At 52.6% G+C, this 19,849-nt stretch overlaps 1 protein-coding gene across 1 annotated transcript in view; it reads right to left on the bottom strand.

The window, feature by feature from the left end:
* Positions 1-19,849, bottom strand: part of ANK1 (ankyrin 1) — a 127,435-nt gene that overhangs the window by 54,753 nt on the left and 52,833 nt on the right. The window contains exons 3-16 of the mRNA XM_035003964.1: positions 17,248-17,346; positions 13,307-13,405; positions 12,632-12,730; positions 11,514-11,699; positions 10,426-10,524; positions 9,863-9,961; positions 9,469-9,567; positions 7,269-7,466; positions 5,799-5,897; positions 5,278-5,376; positions 4,677-4,775; positions 3,413-3,610; positions 2,755-2,853; positions 2,212-2,310 (exon numbers count right to left, since the gene is read on the bottom strand). Of these exons, the coding sequence (XP_034859855.1) occupies positions 2,212-2,310; positions 2,755-2,853; positions 3,413-3,610; positions 4,677-4,775; positions 5,278-5,376; positions 5,799-5,897; positions 7,269-7,466; positions 9,469-9,567; positions 9,863-9,961; positions 10,426-10,524; positions 11,514-11,699; positions 12,632-12,730; positions 13,307-13,405; positions 17,248-17,346 (1,671 nt within the window). The remainder of the gene's footprint in view (positions 1-2,211; positions 2,311-2,754; positions 2,854-3,412; positions 3,611-4,676; positions 4,776-5,277; positions 5,377-5,798; positions 5,898-7,268; positions 7,467-9,468; positions 9,568-9,862; positions 9,962-10,425; positions 10,525-11,513; positions 11,700-12,631; positions 12,731-13,306; positions 13,406-17,247; positions 17,347-19,849) is intronic.

Raw genomic sequence — 19,849 nt, 5'->3', positions numbered from 1 at the left:
TTTTTAGGCTGTGTTCCCGTAACGAGATCAACATTTTGATTACAATATTAACTAAACAAAATAATGTTTGGATCGTATCAACAGAAAGCAAAGAAAGAGGTGTGGCTCGCTGGATGAAGCCTGAGATTTGGAGTCATCCCCAAAGGAGACCACTCTCTGTAAGGCAAGCATCAGGGCATGCTGTCCACAGGAGGAACTGGGATGAGGTAGCTAAACCCCTCGCCAGGGCCCAGTCTGTAGCAGGTATCCACAGCATGAAAGCAACGATTATTAGGACTTCTTTGAACAGACAAAGGGCAGAAGCCGGAGCAAGCTGCAGTATGCTCATGGCGGTATAATCAGGAGTCCAGGTCACTTGGGCAGCTATGGGTGTGCACATTGACAAAAGCAGCACCCTATCCTGGCAAAGGGCACCCTGGTGTTGGAGGCAGCTGAGGCCAGGTGACCCTTGGTTAAAACTGACATATACAGGAGAAGCTGGCCTTCTCAGAGCAGAGACTAACCGTCTGCGCTTCCCCAAAAGCAGGATTAAAGGGAATAAATGACCTTCTGTAGGTGACAAGGACGGGGCCGGCCAGGTAGAGAGGTTAGGGAGGGCTGTGTGCCCCGAAAAGGTCTACTTCCCCAAGGAAATGAGCTCATCCAAAAGAATGCACGCTGGAGAGAAATCTGCCTAAATGTTAAAACAACATTAGCATCAAAATTAGAAGGGGGAGGGTTTGGTTTGGGTGCAGAGAGATTTGCATGTGAAATTCTACAAAATTGCCAGACTACTTGGGAAACTATTTTTTGCCATGGAAACAAACCCCATCTGTACAAGGTTTGTACTTGGATAAGGCTCTCTTTAAATACCATGAACCTGGCTCCAATTTCTTTTCTATAAGGAGGGGAGTGCGGAGGCGGGGAGTCCAGCTCTTTATTTTTAGAGGCAGGAGTAAGCCACATCTTAGCAGGGCCGCATGCTCCGTCTACGCGGTGACGTGGGCTTTCTACAACAGCGGGGACAGGAGCCCAAGGAGACAGAGGTGTCTGGGAGACGCTGTGTCTCCGGCAAAGTGATGCTGGAAAATTCAGATGAGCATCCGTTCTGAGGAGGGGAGACAAACTGAAGGCCCGCACTGATCTTCCCTGGCTAGGGCTGTGTTCCCACTGAAGTCAGCAGGTGTCAGCTGTCATCACAGACCAGTCCCCCCCAGAGGCTCCCCCTGCCATGTGGCTGAGGACTGGGGTGTGCTCTCCCCGAAATTATCCTGGTTTTCTGAGTCTTGGCTGCCCTGTAGTGAGCTCCCGGAGTGCAGGGACCACGGGTGCATCCTTTGTGTCAGAGCCCTGGCCCACTCCCCCGTGTGGCCATCAGCCCCCTCCTCTCACAGACAAACACTGCACACTCTCTGGTCCCACACGAGCCAGCCCGTCTCCAAAAATGATCCTCGCGACTAGCTTTATCCCTTCACCTTGTACTAGCTCCCCGCCACCCCCTCCCCCGCCCCGAAGTCGGATCTTACATAAGCAAGCCCAGTCAACTCCCTTTACTTGGTTCCCTTGAGAGGTAATGAACCTGCTACTCGGGGCAGCGTCCTTCAGGGGCAGGCACAATGGCCTTACGTCCACCATGTAATATATGTGGGTGTGCCTTGTTACAAAAACACCTCGATGTAGAAGTCTGAACTCATACGAGAAATACATTTGGGGGTGACTTCACATTTGAAAGAGGCCCCCTGCTTCAAGGTTATGGCAGGGTCCCCCGCAACCCTGGACAGTTCTCAAAGTGGGGCCATCGTGCCACCAGCACCAAATGGAGTCAGAATCGGAGAACAGGGCTCACCACCCCCGGAGATTCCTGGACATGCTGACCCTTGACAGCCGGCTGACCAAACGCAGCTGACAGAACTCGGGTGACACGCAGTTGTTTGGGGAACCCATTTGTTGTGTAACGCAAATCCCACCTCTGTGAGGTAACCTGTTGCTGAGAAGTGGTACCCCTTTCCCACCCCACTCCTGGTCTCCAAATAGCAGCAATTACAGCAGGTAACATTCGTGTGAGCGAGGCGAGAACACTGAGGTAAAAATAAAAGCAAAACATGAAAACCCTCCCGCTGCTCCTGGAACAGCCCTTCCCGACGGGGCGGCGGCGGGCCTGCCTTGCAGGGGCCGCGGCCCTGAGCAGGTCTGGGGCTGGAGCCCCCGGTGTGTGGCCCGGGGAGGGCTTACCCAGGCAGGGCTGTGCGGGGAGCCGCCCCGGGGAAGCAGCAGCCGGACGATGTCCAGGTGGTTGTGATGGACAGCCACGTGCAGGGGAGTCAAGCCATTCTGCAGGGGACAAGACGACAAAGACAACAGCCTTCACTCAGCTGGCTTTCCACTAGCGATCCCTCCGGCTATCTATTGGCAGCACCGCTTGGGGCTCTGTATCGCTTCTTTTATATATGGTACAGTCCGGTTAAAATCCTTCCAAATCCAGTCTTGATCTGAAGTTACTCAAGAGCATAACCCGCCAGACCCGGGGCCACCTCCTTGTTCTGCAGGGCCCGGGGGCCGGGGGCGGCGGGGCACAGCATAATCAACACACTTGCTCAGAGAAGGCCACCAGCTTTTTCTAAGAGCACAGGGCCCTTGTCAGAAAGGCGGTCTTGCCAGAGGCCCTTCCCCCTGGATGGCCGCCCATTCAAAAGGTGGACACGAGAGGCACAAGGAGCGAAGTGTGTCCTTTGCTCTGGCCTCGAAGCTGAGACAGGGAGGGAAGTTCAAGCTCACTTTTCCAGCAGCATTTGGATGTGCGTCTCGTTCCAACAGGAGCTCTGCCACCCTGACCTTGCCATACTTGGCCGCCACGTGGAGAGGGGTAAATCCTTTCTGAGGAGAGACACAGGCTGTCAGAAGCATGGGGCATCAGAGCTGTCCCCCCGCAGAGCAAGAGCCCACGGCAAAGGAGGCAGCCCACCTTCACCGGCATGGAGATGCCAGCCTCGTAAAGGACGCAATTTCTGATCCCTCCCAGAGGCTGGGGCCCAAGAATCAGCAGGTTTCCTCTTCCACTTGCCACCTGCACCTCTGGTGATGGCACATATAACCATTTTGTGTTGTTACCCCACTACTAGCTAGTCGAGGGCAAGGGTTGAATCTTAGTCCTTCTTGTATTCCCAGACCCGATTTGTCTACAGCTAATAGCCAGTCCATGATAAAGGGATGAAGGCTCAGTGGGTAGACGAGAAAGGACAGTTTTACCACCTTTCTGGGGAAGGACGACACATCGGGCTCACAGATGGCAGCCAGTCTGGGGGTGCTGGCCCTCCTAGCTGCTTTCAGCATCATCCGGGCCACACAGAGAACCGGGCGGGAGTGCCCATCCCGCACCCCAGGCCCGGCGGTGACGGGCCAGTCCCCTCTCCAGAACAGGGGAAGAAGCCTGTACCTTGGTCATGCATGCCTGGGATGCTTCCTTTTCCAGAAGGGCCAGGGCCGTCTCCACATGGCCCTCTCGGGCCGCAATGTGCAGGGGGGTATGCCCGGCCATGGTGGCCAGGTTGGGATTGGCATTATTTTCTAGCAGGAGCTTCACCATGTTCATGTGGCCGATGCGAGCTGCACAGTGAAGTGGGGTCTGGTCATCCTGGAACCCAAAGTGAAAACAAAGAACCGGGCATATTCTTAAGGTTTCTTAATCCAACGCTTCACTTTACGAAGGAGGAAGGTGAGGCCCAGAGAGGGTAAGTGATTTTCTCAAGATCACACAGCTAGGAAGATGAAGAGCTGGAATTCAAATCAAGTCTCTGAGTTATAGAAACAAATACACTCTCTCATTTAATCCTCACAACGACCCTTCAGGTTAGCTGTTATTTCTACTGAATTGCCTAAAGGCTCAGCCTTCCCATCTGTAAAATGGGAACAATAATCTACCTCATAGGGCTCTGGGTAGGATTAAGCAGGTAGTGTATATAAAATGTTTCACACAGTGTAACAGGCACTCTTCCTGTCTCCCAAGTCACGTCTGAACGGAAACTTGCCTTTGCTTGAGTGGGCTCGTGGGAGAGTCTAAACTGCTGAAGGGGAAAGATGACTTTCTTCCCACCCTTGCTCCTCCTCCTCCCCTGATACTAGGCTAGGGTCTCTGTGCTGTTGGGCCCAGCTGGGGGCCTCTGTGCGTGGCCCAAACACAAACCACAGTTCTAACTCTAAACAGCCTCTGTCTCCAGTAGAGTCGGAAAACCCAATCTTGGTGAAAGCCCATCGCCTTGCACAATCAGTAGCAATTCTTACTGTTCCCTCGCCCAATCCCTGGAGAACACTTTTTACAACAAGTGGGCATCTTCCATTTTTTGGGTCAAGTAATTCCTGACTGGTTTTCATTGGTAATATATTCTCCAAAAAGTTGCTTCTCTTCTTACACCAGAACTGTAACCACCATGAAACCCTTTCAGCCCCCAAACCCTGCAGGCCAGCCATGCTCTTTGGGCTTTCATTATCCCAATGAATAGGACAGCTCTGATGCAAACATCTCTCCGGCCTTCTCAGAACCCCTGCAAAGCAGAATCTGAGCGTTCAGGGCAACCACCTTGGGAACCACAAGGAACCTTTGTGCTGCCGGCACTGCGGCCGGGCCTCTAATAAGGATGGATTTCTCCTCATTGAGCTTGAATCGCTTACATCCCAGGATCCTTCTGGCCTCCAGAACTCACCTTGGCCTTGGCATTGACTTTGGCTTTGTTTTGGAGCAAATATTTGGCCACTTCCGTGTGTCCTGCTCTGGCTGCCATGTGTAGCGGGGTCTCCACTTTCTGTAAAACCACAGAATTATAGAAATGTTAATCCATGCCGAGTTTCCAAAAGGACACACGCAGAGTTCCAAAGTGCCAGCCTGGAGTAACTTGGTGGGTTTTCGTCCAAGAGGTGGAGCTGTCCCAACAAGCAGCTACTTTAGCCTTTAGCCTGCGGACACCTAGAGTGTGTGTGTGTGTGTGTTTTAAGTATACTTAAAAGTAAACCTCAGAGCTAATGAATGTTAAAAACTGTAAATGTATTCCCAGATAACACTTACAGAAGTTCCCAAATTATTCTCTAAAAGAAAACTCCTAGGACTGACAGATGTGTGACGAATTTAATTGGGATATATATATCGTGAATAATATATATACACACATTCTCCCCAAACCTGCAGTCTCTCCTATTGTGAGAATTCTCGCTCTCCCCCCAGAGAAGAGATCTTAGGATCAGTAGCTCATCTCCCCTCTGAGCTCTCAGTCCAGGGGACAGAGCCCTTGCTCTCCCCCATGGGCTTACCACATTGGAGACATTGGGTGATGCCCCCCGCTGTAGGAGGTTCTTCACGATGGGCAGGTGCCCCATGAAGGAGGCCACGTGGAGAGGTGTCAAGCCAGACTGGAACACACAAGAGAGGAATGAGAACAGAGGAGACTTTCCTGCTCCTACAAAGAAGAGAGAGCCAGATGAATCTAGTACTTTCTTGTTTCTAGGGCCTCCAGAATGGTTTTCCAAGCAAAGGGAGTTAAATGAGATGGGTTTTTCTTCCAGGAAAATGGTTGGAGGAAAAAAGAAATCACTGCAGGGTGATTCTGCGTGCTTGACAACTCAAAAACTTGCATCGGGTCTTGGAAAGCTCCCTGAAACTTGACCCATGTCCCCCTGTCTCGGTCACCCAGTTTATTCCTTCAAGCAGTCTGGACTTGCATACACACACGCAGTCCTGCAGCCACATGGAGCTAAAAAGAACAACTGTCCGGAAAGCTTCTGGAGGAAGACCGCGGGCAGGGACCATCGGCCCGTCTGTGGAGTTCTCCTACCTCAGTGACAGCGTCAATGGAGGCCCCCGTCTTCAGTAGCAGCTCCATGACACGGATGTGGTTCTTCTTGCAGGCGATATGTAAGGGGGTAAAGCCATTCTGCAGCCCCACACATAGGGAGACAGACAAGCAGGAACTTACAACACTAGCCCAAGGGGCCCCCAGACCCCCCTGCTGATGAAAAGGCAACCTCTGCCCACTGCCTGGACTCCGGTTACGGTCAGTTTCCCGAGAGGCAGCTGGCTCCCACTTTAGGCACCAAGCACGTTCCTGAACGAGTTGTTTATAAACCTTTTTAAAAAATTTAATCATATTTTGGACGCACTGCCGTTTTAAGTTTCCTTCAGGGGAAACTGACAATAAAGAGCACTTTCTGTGAAGCGAATCATGTTCCCTCTCCCCTGAAACCACTGATCATTTTTAGTAAAGTGGATTTCGGGATAGCAGCTCTACTGTGTACATCAACTCCACAGAGGCAGGGAGTTTTGTTTGTTTGTTTTTGTCTGTTTTCCCAGGGCTTAACTCTGATAGGCAGTGATTCTCGAAGTGGGGGGAGGGGATTTTGTCCCACCCCACCCCGGGGGGGACATTTGGCAATGTCTGGAGACATTGCTGATTGTCACCACCAGGGGAGGAGGGTATCAACACCTGGGGGGGTGGGGGGCAAGAATGCTGCTAAACATCCTACCAGGCACAAGCCAGCCCCCCACAATAAGGAATATCAGACCCAAAATGTCAGTAGTGCTGAGGCTGAGAAATGCCCCAGCTACCCCAGAATGGTCCCTGGCATGTGGCAAGAGCTCAGTGAAAGCTTTCTGAATGAATGAAGGAGCCATCCTTTCGAGCCCTGGAAGCTCCCCTGCCTTCCCCTGTGTGAGTAGGCAGAGAGGAGATGGTGGTCAAGGGCATGCTCTGTGCAGAACTCTGACCCCACCAGACCCCTGACACTATCCTGGGAACGCCCGGCCTGGGGCAAGAGCGAGAGGAGCCAGAGACTCTAGGCGAGAACTCACTTCTACACCAGCACTAGGAAAACTCTAAGCCCATGAGCAGAGGAAGGATGCTTAGCTCGGCCCATTTCACTCACCCCCCAAAGCAGATACAAAAGCCAGGCAGCCTATAAGGAAACCCTGTTCTGCAGCTCCAGGCTGGCTGAGATGGAGTGGCACCCCAACCCACACACATACCACAGAACCGCTTCTTAGTGAGGTCTCCTGGGCCCAATCCCCCCCCTCCACGACCTCAGCCTGTCATCGAGGTGCAGAATGGGGAGTGTGAAGGTCACCATCCCGCCTGTGTGTTGCCATGCCTCTTGGGCCCTAGCTGGTGCCACCATTTTCCAGGCCCCGAGTCTCGGGGCACCTCCAGGCACCGACTAGTGGCCCTTCCCACCAGGCTCAGCCATGCAGCTTTGGTCCTGCTTCCCTTCCTCTGCCCCTCTGGTGCCCTCTCTAGTGGCCTCCCACTCACCAGGGCTCTGGAATTCGGTTTGGCTCCTTTATCCAAAAGGACCTTGGCTACTCTGTGATGGCCGCAGTGGGCCGCCACGTGGAGTGGGGTCAGATGGTCCAGGGTGATGTCGTCTATCTCTGCGTTGTATTGCAATAGAAGTCGGACACAGTCAAGGTGGTCTCCCTGAGCCGCCATATGAATGGGGGATAAGCCATTCTGGAAGAAGAGGGAGAAACGAGCGGCTGCAAAGGAAATTCAAGGCGATGGCTCCAACCTCGCTTCCTACTTCTTCCTTACACGATGCTTCCACGTCTGGCTCCTGTGCTCATGCTGGTCTCTGACTCCGCTCTCCTTTCCACCTCATCAAATTCTCTAAGCCAGGCCCACCTCTTCCGGGAAGCCTTCCCTGACCACCCTAGACTTCTGCGGGCTTTTCTTTCTCTGTCCCACTCGCTCGGACTTCCTCATAGATTTGCTGAATTGTGTCTGTAATTAACTTGTTGGGTATGTGTCTGCATACTTAGCAGTCTCTTAAGATCAGTGACTGTGCCTCCTATCTCTCATATGCCCCACAATCTCCATACGAGCACGAAACACACATAGTGGTCCTTCATTCATGCGCTTTTGAATGAATGAATGACCACAACATGGAACTCAGATCTAAATCCCTCTGTTCTTTGCTCCTAACAAACACACATCACTTAAAACAACTTCCTTAAGGACTCTCACTGTTTCTTAGGTGGCAATCTCTTTAAAAAACAAACATTAAAAACAGGGGAGACTCTTTACTCGATCCTTCACACATTAATTCAACAAATATTTATTAAGCGATTAATGAGCACCAGGTATGGGTTAAGCTCTGGAGAAACAAAAGAGAACAGACATAATCCCTGGTGGAAGGAAGCTTGTGGACCCATAGGCAAAGGAGGTAGAAACAGATACATTGTTGCCATTCAGTGTGGTAACATCAGGGAAGGCAAGATCAAAGCACAGAGGTCCAATGGAGGGTAGAGTTTCCAGGAGGGAGGATGGGGGAGAAGGCTTTCAGAAGGAGGTGGCCGGGAGCTAGAACTTCTCTAGGAAGACAGAAGGGGAGGAACCTCCCAGCGAAGGGAGCAGTGTGTGCTCGGGGAACTTGGGGAGCTCTATCTATGCAGTTAAAGCTGCAGGAGGGCCAAGCCTGATGGGGGTGCGGAGCTGAGCTCCGGACAGGCAGGAGTGGCATCATGACAGTTTGTGAGCTCAGGAACTGGGATGTTAGCTTTCAGAAAGGGACCATGAAAAGATTCTCAGCAAGGGAGACACACAGTCAGGCTGCGTGACAGCTAGTATCCGTGTTGAACTGTGTCACCTCAAAATTCACATGTTCAAGTCCTAACCCCAGGAGCTCAGAACGTGACCTTATTTGGAAATCAGGTCACTGCCGATGTCCTTAGTTACGATGAGGTCTTCGGGGGGGGCCTGAAACCAGTATGACTGCTGTCCTCATAAAAAGGGGAAGTTTGGACACAGACACTCACACACAGAGACCACGCCATGTGAACATGAAGGCAGAGGTCAGGGTGATGACAAAGGAATGCCAAAGAGTGCGAGCAACCACTGGACGCCAGGAGAGAGGCCTGGAACAGATCCCCCCCTCATAGCCTCTGAAGGTACCGGCCCTGCTGACTCTGATCTCAGATTTCCAGCCCCCAGAACTGTGGGGCAACAGGCCGCTGTGGTTCACACCATCCAGTGAGAGGCCCTTTGCTACTGCAGCCCCGGCAAACTAATACAGGTAGTTGCCACTCAGAGAATTTCACAAAGGTCACACCATACTTCCCAGTGAAAAGTGGGAAGTCCTCAGTGAAGAATCTGGCCTGCCGCCTGTATTTGTAAATAAAGTTTTATTGGAACACGACTGCTAGTTTGCATATTATCCGTGGCTGCTTTCCTACTACAATGGCAGAGTTGAATTGTTGCAACAGAGATCGTGGCTTGCGAAGTCTAAAAATACTGACTACCTGGCCCTTTAGAGAAAAAGTGTGCCGTGCCTGATCTAGCTAATAATTAGAGCTATATCGAGGGTCTCCCGTGTGACAGGCATTGGGGTACACATCACACTGGTTCAGTTAGTAGTATTAGCATCCCCGTTTTTTAGAGATGGGATTTGATCCTGGGTTGGCCTGACCTGAAGCCCTGCCGAAAGGATGCTCCTCGTGGAAGGGAAGCTACGAACCTTGGTTTTGGCTTGGATGGGTGCCCCGTGGTCTAGCAGGATCTCTGAGATTCGCACGTGCCCATTCCGAGCTGCACAGTGGAGAGGTGTCAATTCATCCTTTAAAAGACAGAGTCCAGAAGAGAAAGCCCCAAAGGCACCTATCAGAGCCACTGGAGGGAAGACGGCCCGCAGTGCCCCTGCAGCCACCGAAGCGAGGATGCTTCCTTAAGGACCAGCCCGACTCCAGCCCATCTCGCTGCGTCTCCTGCTGCCTCCTGGCTCCCACTGCGGGCTGTTCCGGGATGCTGGAGGCCCAGCACCAGCCCGTCACGGAGAGCCCGCCATGCCAGCAGGGGCTCTGGAAGGCAGAACTCCCACCGCTGGCCCTGCCACGGAGCTCACTGGCACCCACCTTGGTCCTTGTTTCTATCTGGGCCCCGCGGTCCAGCAGGAGCCGCACCATGATCACGTTCCCCCTGCGGGAGGCGATGTGCAGTGGCGTGATGCCGTTCTGGAAGGGGAGGCACAGGGACCTGTCAGGCTGTGGCATCTTCCTCTCGAATGCAGCTGCTCTGCACCCCACGCCCGTGTCCCCCCAGCCCTACAGTGGCAGCAATGCAAGAAGCCACTTTCAGCCTACTCTTTAGGACACTTCTCACCTAAGAACAATCTCAAAACCTATGAGGACAGGACAGCATCCTGGTTAATCGCAGCCATCTGGCCAAGCCCTGTCTCCCAGCGTCATCACAACAGACTGGCAGAACACCCTGCCCCCCAGGCTTCCCACCTCGAGAATGGGCAAATGGAAACTGATGGGCAGATATCAGACACCCATTAAGGAGGAGCCTTAAGAGACACCAGGGCCATCTCCCCCGAGGGCACTCGGGCCCTAAGGAGGAACCCTGTGGTGTCACAGTGAGGGGCAGACAAGCCCAGAGCCCAGGCCTGAGAGCGGGGCCTGCCGGAGGGCCTTACCTGGGGCGTGAAGTTGACACTCGCACCCCTGTTGAGGAGTAACTGGGCCACATTGAGGTTCTCGTAGTGAGCTGCGATGTGGAGGGGGGTGAATCCCGTCTGGGGCACAACAGAGGGGGACAACTTGTCACAAGCCATGCTCTGCCATTTCCACCTCAGAATAAGGACAGGGATTCTGGAAATGTCGGCAGGGCCCGAGGACCCAAGACGGAGAGGTTTGCTGAAGGGGTTTGGAAAGGCTTTGCGGCAAGTCATAGTCAAAGCTGGGTCCCACCTCTGAGGGCCCCCCATTGTTTGTTTTGTGGTTCCTGTGGACAAACCACGGACTAGCATTACCTCAAACTCTGCAGGGCCCACTTATGTGAACGGTTACTTACGAAGAAATGTTAATTAATGAATACAAAGTGTTACAGGGGCCATGATCTTCACTCTAGAGATTGTTTCAGCCCCCTAAAAGGGCGTGGCGACTCAGCTGGCTGGCCTAAGCGGCCCTTTGGACCCCTTGGTGGGTCATCGTCATCATTCTGTCCCATAACCTGAGACCGTGCCTAATCCAGTCAACAGCCTCCCAGACAAAACCCAGCGACCGTGGGGTTGAGGGACCATGTGAATAGCTCAGGGCGATCCACTCCCACTACAGAAGTCATCAACAGCCTAAACTTACAGATAATGGATCGGCAGTGCCTTAGAACATCAGACAGCTAGCAGTCCAAGCCCCTGGGGAGCCCTCCCCATTCTCACCTCCCCACGTAGGGACACCTTCCTTCCTCCACCAGGGGCCAGCCAGGAAAAGAGGGGCATACATTCTAGAACACCACCTGCCAGATCCCAAAGCCAGCCTGCCCTGGATACTTTCCTGGATGACCAGGAGTAACAAGAACGCTCCCTGCTCCACACCAAGCACATTTTCCTGGGTGTTCACTAGGGGGTTTAAAGCTCCTCCAGGTCACTAGCGGGAACCTGGAGGCCCCGTGGGGGCTGGTGGTGCTCCGTGTGCACGGCTGCTGCCACCTCCGGCTGCGGTGCATTCTCGGGGAACAGCTGGGGGTCAGCCCTACGGCTCCGCGGCCAGCGAAGGCCGCCCTCACCTTGGAAAGCACGTCAGGGTTGGGGTCATTCTGCAGCAGCACCGCGGCTGTCCGCGTATCGTCGTTGCGCGCCGCGATGTGCAGGGCAGGCAGGCGCACCTTCCCTTTCGTCCCATAGTTGATGAGGTGGGCCACCACGTTCTCGTGACCCTGCTGCAGAGCCACTGCTAGAGGGGTGAAGCCGTCCTGGCCACAGGAAAGGAGGAAAGATCCATTTGCTCCGACCCCACCCGACCACTCACTGTCTTCCAGGCAGGACACACGCTTTCACACCTCAGGGCTCTTGCTTGTGGTGGGCCCTCAGCCTGCAATGACTTTCTTACCATTCAGAGCCCTCTTCATCGGTCAAGCTCAGTTTAAATGCCACCTCTGCCCTAAAACCTCTCTTGGCCCCACTTTCTCTCTCTGCAATCTCCCCGAGCCCAGAGCCATTCATTTTCCTTTATAACTTGTTCCCAGTCTGACTGGGTGCTAGGAGTGCTCCTTGCCTACCCTCCCTTGCACCCTTCAACATGGCAGAGGATCATTCTTCATTGCACGAGTATTAGTAACACCTACCAAATGCTAGAAACTATGCCAGGAACTGAGGATTTGATTGTGAGCTACTGTCATTAATCTCCTCAGTTGTATGCCGAGGGGCACAGGACCCCATGAACTGGCGAAGCAGAATGAGCACAAAGTCACCTAACTGCTGAGTGTTAGAATGTTAGTAGTCAAGAGAAGCTTTGGCTCTATCTAGTTCAATTTCATCCTTTCGTCAATGACAAAACTCAGGACCAGAGCTGAAGTGACTCATGGTTTATGGCAGGATCCTTTCTCATTAGGGTCCGGCCTTCAGTGGTGCTTAGTGTGGGAAGGACAAGCTTGAGTCTGATGTCATTTCTCTGGTATGTGTCTGGGCATTCCTCAAGACCCATGACTCTGTCTCTTCTTCCCTTGCATAGCCCGGCAGCACCCGGAATTAGTGCAGTGATCAGAAGGTGGAGAGCACACAACGACACTCTACACTGATTGCGACAAAGGAAGTCTTTCGAGCCATGTCCCAGGAATGTACACCCCCAGCGGTGTCCTGCACCCGGGGGCATCCAGTAGTGAGGCCATTTGCCCCAGGTACTTACTTCTGTGGCTACATTCTGATTAGCTCCATTTTCCAGTAAAAACTTAACCACTTCCAAGTGATTCTCTTGTGCTGCCATGTATAAGGGTGTAAAGCCTTTCTGTAGACCAAGAGCAAAAGTCATTAACATTCACCCACAAAAGGAGAGATGCTAAACCTGATGCACAATCCTCTCAACTTGAGGACAGCTCTCTCTTCATCCTACTTTCACCTAGCCCACAGGACCATGTCCCCACCAATATCTCCTGTTGGAAAAACTCCAGACTTTGAAATGGCTTAGTTGGAGTATTACAAAGGCCACCAGGTGGGGGCGACACTCCATGGACATCAGCATCTTGCACGAGACACATACACACACACACACCCTCTATTTTCACTCCCTTCCTTGTGAACCCCCCATGTCCCACCCACCCCTAAACAGGCTTTCTCTCCCCACGTGAGTCATAGCTAGATATATTGTTTGGCTGGTTTAACTGAACAGAGATGGGGCCCTCAATGATCAACCACATCATTCGTAGAATATGCAATAGAAGCATGAAAACATAATAAGGTTGCCTTCATTACTGCTTAGAGACACACTGCCAATTAATCTACACCACGCACCCACAATATTACAGAAATGCAGGTGGAGAAGAAGGGCAACGCCCTCTGGCCTGGGACCCCAGAGGACCATTACCTGTGACTGGGCGTTGACATTGGCGCCATAGTTGACCAGCTCCCGGACCACCTCATCCTGACCGGCGAGGGCAGCGATGTGCAGAGCTGTGTTCCCTTTCTGAAACACATGGGGGAGAAGAAGCAGAGGAGGTTTCCCACCAGGCTGTCAACGGTACTGTGACGGTCAAAGATAAAGTCACCATTAAGGGTACACTAACAAGGCTACGGGGTGGGGTGGGGGACAGTGGGCGTTCTTCATGGCCAAAAGGGGTAGACAACACCCATGAACATGCCTGACCCTTTATACACCTTGAAATAATACTGAAAGCCCAAGGAGGAAAAGCCTTCCTATTCTCCACACAAAAAATCACGCCAAAGAATAAAGAAGCCACTTTTCAACACCTAATCTGCTGCCTGCAGACATAGCATTCTGTCATCAGCTGACAGAGAGTCAGCATTCCTCAGGACACACACTGAAAGGTTTGCCAGGCAAGCTGGGCTTCCGTGGACTTCCAGCTCCTCATAAGCTGCAACTGCAGGACGACACAGAGCCCCCGCGAGGCCCAGAGCCCTGTGGAAGGAGGCTGGCAGAGGCCGTAGGCTTGGTGCCCTTCACCCGAAGCTGGGCCAAGGGGGGACAGAGGACTGAGAGGCGAAGAGAGGAAAGGGCAGAAATATGTAAAGGGACTGGGGACAGGTTCTGAGGAGGTGACTAGAACACTCAGATTTTCTTGTCCAGATCCATTCTGGGTATTTAACAATTGGTAGACGGGGTTTAGGTCTGGCAGGCTGCTTGTGATCAGGATGCTGGCCTTCCTGCCAGTCTTCCTCCTGCCTCCCAGATGTCCTGGGGCTGGAACACAGGCCCATTCTCTGACTCACCTACGTGATCCCACTGGCACCCCTGCTCAGTGAGAGGCAGGCAAGACAGCCCCCGCACCCCCACCAACAGCTTCTGTCCATAGGGCAGGCGGGAGAAAACGGGACCCATCTGGGCCCATCTGTCCCTCTGCTACTTAAGGAGCAGAGATCTCAAATGAACTCATCTTTTTATAGTTCATATGGTATATAATTTACCTAAACTACATAAACACTTGCTAATCCATCTCAGGCAACTCAAGCCCCAACAAGTAGGGACTTCAAACTCAGTCCATGCACTGGGGCCATCTGCCACTGGGAGAAGAGTGTCCTCACCCGGGTGGAACAGACCAGTACGGGAGCCAAGCTCTGTGGCCCCCCAGCCAGCGCGGCCCCAGGCGCTTGCAGGTGGGAGAGGTAGTCCCACTGAGGGCTCCTGGGGGCTGCAGGGGGCTCAGGTCTTTGTTTCTAAAGTGTGGCCCGTATCAGGCCAGAGGGCCCTGCTTGTCACCTCCCAAGGGTGTCTTTTTGATTTCTCCTTAAGTTCCATTTGATAAACCAAAGGGTTCTTCCTCAAATATCTGTCAGAGAATAAGTGCCAGAAATGAAGGTATAGATGTTAATTAATCATTTTTCATAGAAGTCCAAAGAGCTTACAGTTAGAGGCCTTGGCACCTGGGTCCGACTCACTCACTGTACCAAGTGGGACATGGCTGTTGGCACCAGAACCTTCTCTAGAAATCAGGACTCAGATCTCCAAGTCTCCCCATTTAGAAGGAAGTGCTGTGCCCATCCACGCGTCTGCTGCACACTGAGCACATGTGCGTCAGGCGCTAGTCCAGGCGTGGGCGTATAGTGATGACGGACACTCAGCCTCCTTGCCCTCAAGAAGCAATGTCAGATGTTGCTTCCCACCTGCCCCTTTCTGCCTTAAATCACACGACATCGGAGCTCTCCCCACAGAAACCCATGCGGGCGGCGGGGGAAGGGGGGCAGCTGGGCCCACGTGGAACCCTGACTATGGATCCTGGCCCACCTTCTGGATCTGGGCTGAGGGCAGCACGGGTGATGGGTAAGAGCAAAGGGGAGACCGTGGGGAACAGACCCCCCACCTACACACACGTGCACACTGTGCAAAGTGCAAGAGGGCCCTGCCCTGGGGTGAGGGTCACAGGGCAAGGAGGTGGGGCCTCTGTTTCCTCCACCCTTCCCTCTGCATGAAGGAACATGCCCTCGAAGAAGCAAAAAAAATTCTTAGCTACGTGTGATCCACAAAGACCCACTTTGTCCACTGGCAGGGGGTCCTGGAGCTCCTGGAAGGGAGGCAGCTGGGGCAGGTGAGGGGTAGATGTGAGCAGGGAGATTAGGGCTTTCTCCCTCCCACCAGCCTAGAGGCTGAGCACGGGCCTCTGAGAGGCAGAGACAGGAGGATGGGGACACGCATGCTTTTGTTTTGTGCTTTTAAAATTTCTAAGCACAGCTTAGGAAACTATATTGGTTTTGGCTTTTTTACTCTTTTCCTTTTTTAATCTTTCTCCTGCTTGCGAGACCCATTAGAATTCCCCAATCTGCTAGGACTCTTGCTCAGCCCACGGTTTCTGCTTCACCTTTTTTCCTCCCTCTGTGTGGCATTCAGAAACCACGTTGGCTCACAAAAAAGCCTATAAATAACAAAGACACACCAAGCGCTCGCTTGCAAAATAACAATCAAAGGGGGAACTTCGGCAAGAGCGAAAACGCTGAAGCGCACTGTTGGCGCCGCTCGCCTGGAGCCCACAGATGGCACGCTGCTGGCAGCCAGGTACGTGGGAGCACCAGAAGGAAAACTAATCGTGTCCCCTTCGTCCACAGAAGAAGGGTGGAAACCACTGGTGCTTGTCAGGGATAAAAAAACAAAAACAAAAAAAAACACTGCACAGACGTCTGGGAAGAACAACTCTTGTCTATTTCACCGGCGTGATCTCTTCACCTTCGGGAAATGGCATGAAAATTACAGGATTTGACCACCAGGGATGACCGTACCTTCATAATATTTGGGTAATGCTCTTCATAACCATTATATCTGCTGTCTACCTAGTGTTCTTCCGGTTCTCCGCTCGAGAGGCGGCAAACATGCTTGCCGCCCGGAACTGAAACTGGGGCTGGGTGTGAGAGCACCCCGGGGTAAGAAACAGCTAATGGGAAGAAAGAGGCCGGCGGGACAAAGCCGGGAGGAAAACCGCGGGAAGCAACCGGGAAGGAAGAGAAGAGGAAGCAGTCCTCGAGTCAGCAGAGAGAGGTGATTTTTGTGTGTAGTTCTGTTTTGAAATGCCCGCGGCAGCATCTTGCTCGCTAAGCAAACAGGATGGATGGACGTAAGAAATAAAACCTATTTTGCAACCTGTAGGTGCATAATTCCGTGATGTGGTTTCTGGGCTCGCGTCCCTGGGGCTACGGGGAAGAGCATGATGGTGTGAGGGCTGGGACCGCAGCCTTTGCCCAGTGCCTCCTAATAGGAGCTGAGAATGCTGTTCAGGGTAATCAGGGCAGGGAGGAAGGAAGTGTGGAGCTGACCAAGGAGATTGCTGGGGAAGGATAACTGCGATGGTCTGGCCCTCTCCTCCCGGCCTCAGTAGAAACATAGCCACCAATATTTGCTGATGCCTGTTCCTTTGTCATCTGAATCCTGAAACCAAGTATTATCATCCCCATTTTATAGATGAGGGAGGGAATTGAGACTTTTCACTAGCTAACCTGCCCAAAGTCACAGAGCATGAAGTATCCCTGCTGGGATTTGGACCCCAGGCACCTGACTGTGGGGTTTCTGGTGCTCTTAGCCCCTGCGCTGGAATCAAAGACCCCAAGAAAACAGAAAGCCATGAAAACGGTTCTATTTCTAGGTTTATAATCTAGCGAGGAGGATAAAGAAAAGCCCACTCTTTTGTGGAAATAGGGTCCTGTGCTTTTCAGGTGACTTCAGGGATGCGTAGAACTAGGAAGCGATGGGAAAGACAAGAGAAATTCAGAGGCACGCTTGGGTTTCTCTCAAGTTTGGGACAAGACATGAGGGACCCCCACACTTGAATTATCAATGAAAAGCTCCCCACTCCCTAAGAGACGTACCTTGGTTGTTGTTTCTAGAATGATCTCTTTGTGCAGAAGTTCAACCACCATCTTCACATGGCCTTCTTTAGAGGCCAGGTGCAAGCCGTTCAGCCCATTCTGTAAAGAGCAGAGAGGCAGGAAGAGTGTGGTTAGGGGACTATGCATTCTGCTGTTCCAGTGGTTGGGATGAGGCCATTTCCCTGTGAAGAGATGTGTGACGGGCCAGAAGGAAGAACGGGAGGGGCCCTGAGTGGTGCTGGCCCAGCCTTTCCAAGTTCTTTTCCGCAGAAGTCCCAGATAATAGGAACGCAGGGCGGTAACAAGACCACCACTGCCTGGACTCATCTCCATCTTAAGTGTGGAGAAGCTCTCACTGAGGCAGTGGGTGACCCCGAATTCAGACCTTGGCCAGGCTTTCGGCAATCACTTCATGGAAGTGCTACAGCTTCAACACCCTTTAATTTTCATGGCAGCAACCAGGAAAAGCAAAGGGGCAACACCAGTGTATCCTAAACGTTTGTAGAGCTAGATGTATATCTAGTAAAAAAACAAAATACATTCTGAAGTAAGGTCTTTTGAGAATTAAATACTACCAACCACCCAGCTATAAGATTTCTCTGACAGAAGAATCAGTATTAAAATAGCCCCTTGGCCACCTTGCCATTTCAAATGTGGTCAAAGCTTGTCTGACAGTTCAATTGTGCGGTGTGGGGTGGGAAGAACCAACACTATCCATACCCGCTCGGCAGTCCACGGGAGCAGATCCCTCCCTGACCACAGAAACCTCCAGCTGTACGTGGCGAGGTGCGAGAGAAGGTTTTACTTGGCACTCTCTCGCATGTCCCGTCTTCTGATTCTTGCACTTAAGATGCCGGGAAACTTCCTGGCGAAAGCTGACTTCAAAGAGTGCAACTTAGAGCCACACATAATTCCGACAATATGATGGAACTCATTTCGCTTCCAGTGATGAGCAGATCTTGGCTCCACATGGAAGATGATTGTAGTCAGTCAGCACTCCCTGTGCCCTACTGTTGTGTTTTCCTCCTCCTCCTCCTCCTTGCCCACCAGCCATTCCCCCCCGTCTCCCATTCCTTCTTGCCTCCTGTTTCAGTCAACGCCGTTCTAGCATGTTCCCTTTCAGGGGATGCCCCGCAGCCACCGCAGGCTCTGGCTAATAAGAAAGACCCTTGCCACACAACGGAGGGCCTTGGCTCCCGACGGTGTGCCTCCTGCAGCCCCACCCAGCACGGGCCCCTGAAATCCCCCCTTTCCCTTTGTGTCCAGGCATTCAGGACCCAAATACTCATGGCCAGGGACTGTCCTGCCCACGGGAGCACCAGAACGCCAGCAGTCAGCATCAAGAGATTCCCGTTAAAACTCAAATATTCTATCTGGGAGTGGCAGCGCATTAACCCTCAACAGGTGCGTTCAGTTGCTTTGCTAATACCGGCAGAGGAAGTAATGAGGAAACACTGAAATAAGGAGAGGGAGGACAGGTACCTCGGATGGGAGAACGGAAGGTATCTAACACTCTTTTTACACTGGGGCCTTGAACAGGGAAAATAAAACAGGTGCCTGGGGTGGCAGAGCAAAGAGGAAGTGGGCTCCGAAGGGAACTTCACCTCATTTCTATTTAATCGGGCCCTCCCTGCACCCCAAAACACTCAGAGTGCAGTGGGCCAAATCTCTGCATGTCAGCACTGCCAGCTTGGCTAGGGGATGCGTGGGGGTTGGAGGGCGATGGGAGGGCTGTCTCATGCAACATTTCCTCATGCAAGTGCCTAGAAATCACCGTAAGATGTTTTCCCCTTGCAGATTGTGTACACCATTAAATGCAGCATCCCAAGTAGTATGAATTATTCACACCCCAGTGTGAACAGGCTTATCCAATAAAGGCTGGGTCCCCGTCAGGTTTGATAACAGAAAGGGAGACAGTGATCTGTGAGAACAGGAATCTGGGAGAGGGAGAAGAACACTGGGTGGCAGTAAACCAGTTCCCCTCAAATCAATTTGCAAAACACAAATTCACTGAAAAGCAATCTGTCCAGGGACTGGTCTCTGGAAGCCTGGAGCCCCTCCCTGCCGCTTCGGGCCCTCAGCTCTACCCCAGGGCAGGTCTGCCCAGGAGCCCCTCCTCCCTCCCAGTGCACTGCGTTCTGCCATCCCCTCTTGAAAGCCAGCAGTGTTCTGGAAGGCTCCCTGCGAGCACGCTGGTGTCTGCAGCTGCTGCAGTGTTCTTCCCGCAGGGGACTCGGCTGTGGCGGCAGGGAGAGTGGCATGGTGCTGACTGCTGTGGGTTTAGTGCTTACTTGGGCAGCACGGTCCCTTCCCATCAGCGGTCATGGCTTCCGAATGCCTCAAAGCTGGGGGGGTTGCCAACTCAACAAGGAAAACACCCAAGTTGACTGCTGATGCTCCAGGGTATCTGTCTCTGCTCTTTGGAGCCTTTGTCAGCATCTCCAACCAGAGGGATTCTAGATGTCCTGCCTGCCCAGAGGATGGAGTGGAATGGGATGTCGGGATCCCTGAATGCTGAGGAAATCAAGGTCCGGGGTAGTCAAACGACTAGCCAAGGTCACACATCTTTTCTAGGGCACAGCCACATAGAAAACAAATCTGG

This window comes from Mirounga leonina, unplaced genomic scaffold, assembly GCF_011800145.1.
Source record: "Mirounga leonina isolate KUSES-001 unplaced genomic scaffold, KU_Mleo_1.0 Mir_128, whole genome shotgun sequence".
In the NCBI taxonomy this organism is placed as follows: Eukaryota; Metazoa; Chordata; class Mammalia; order Carnivora; family Phocidae; genus Mirounga; species Mirounga leonina.
The sequence above is the reverse complement of the archived record's forward strand: the minus strand, read 5'-3'. Positions and strand labels throughout refer to the sequence as shown.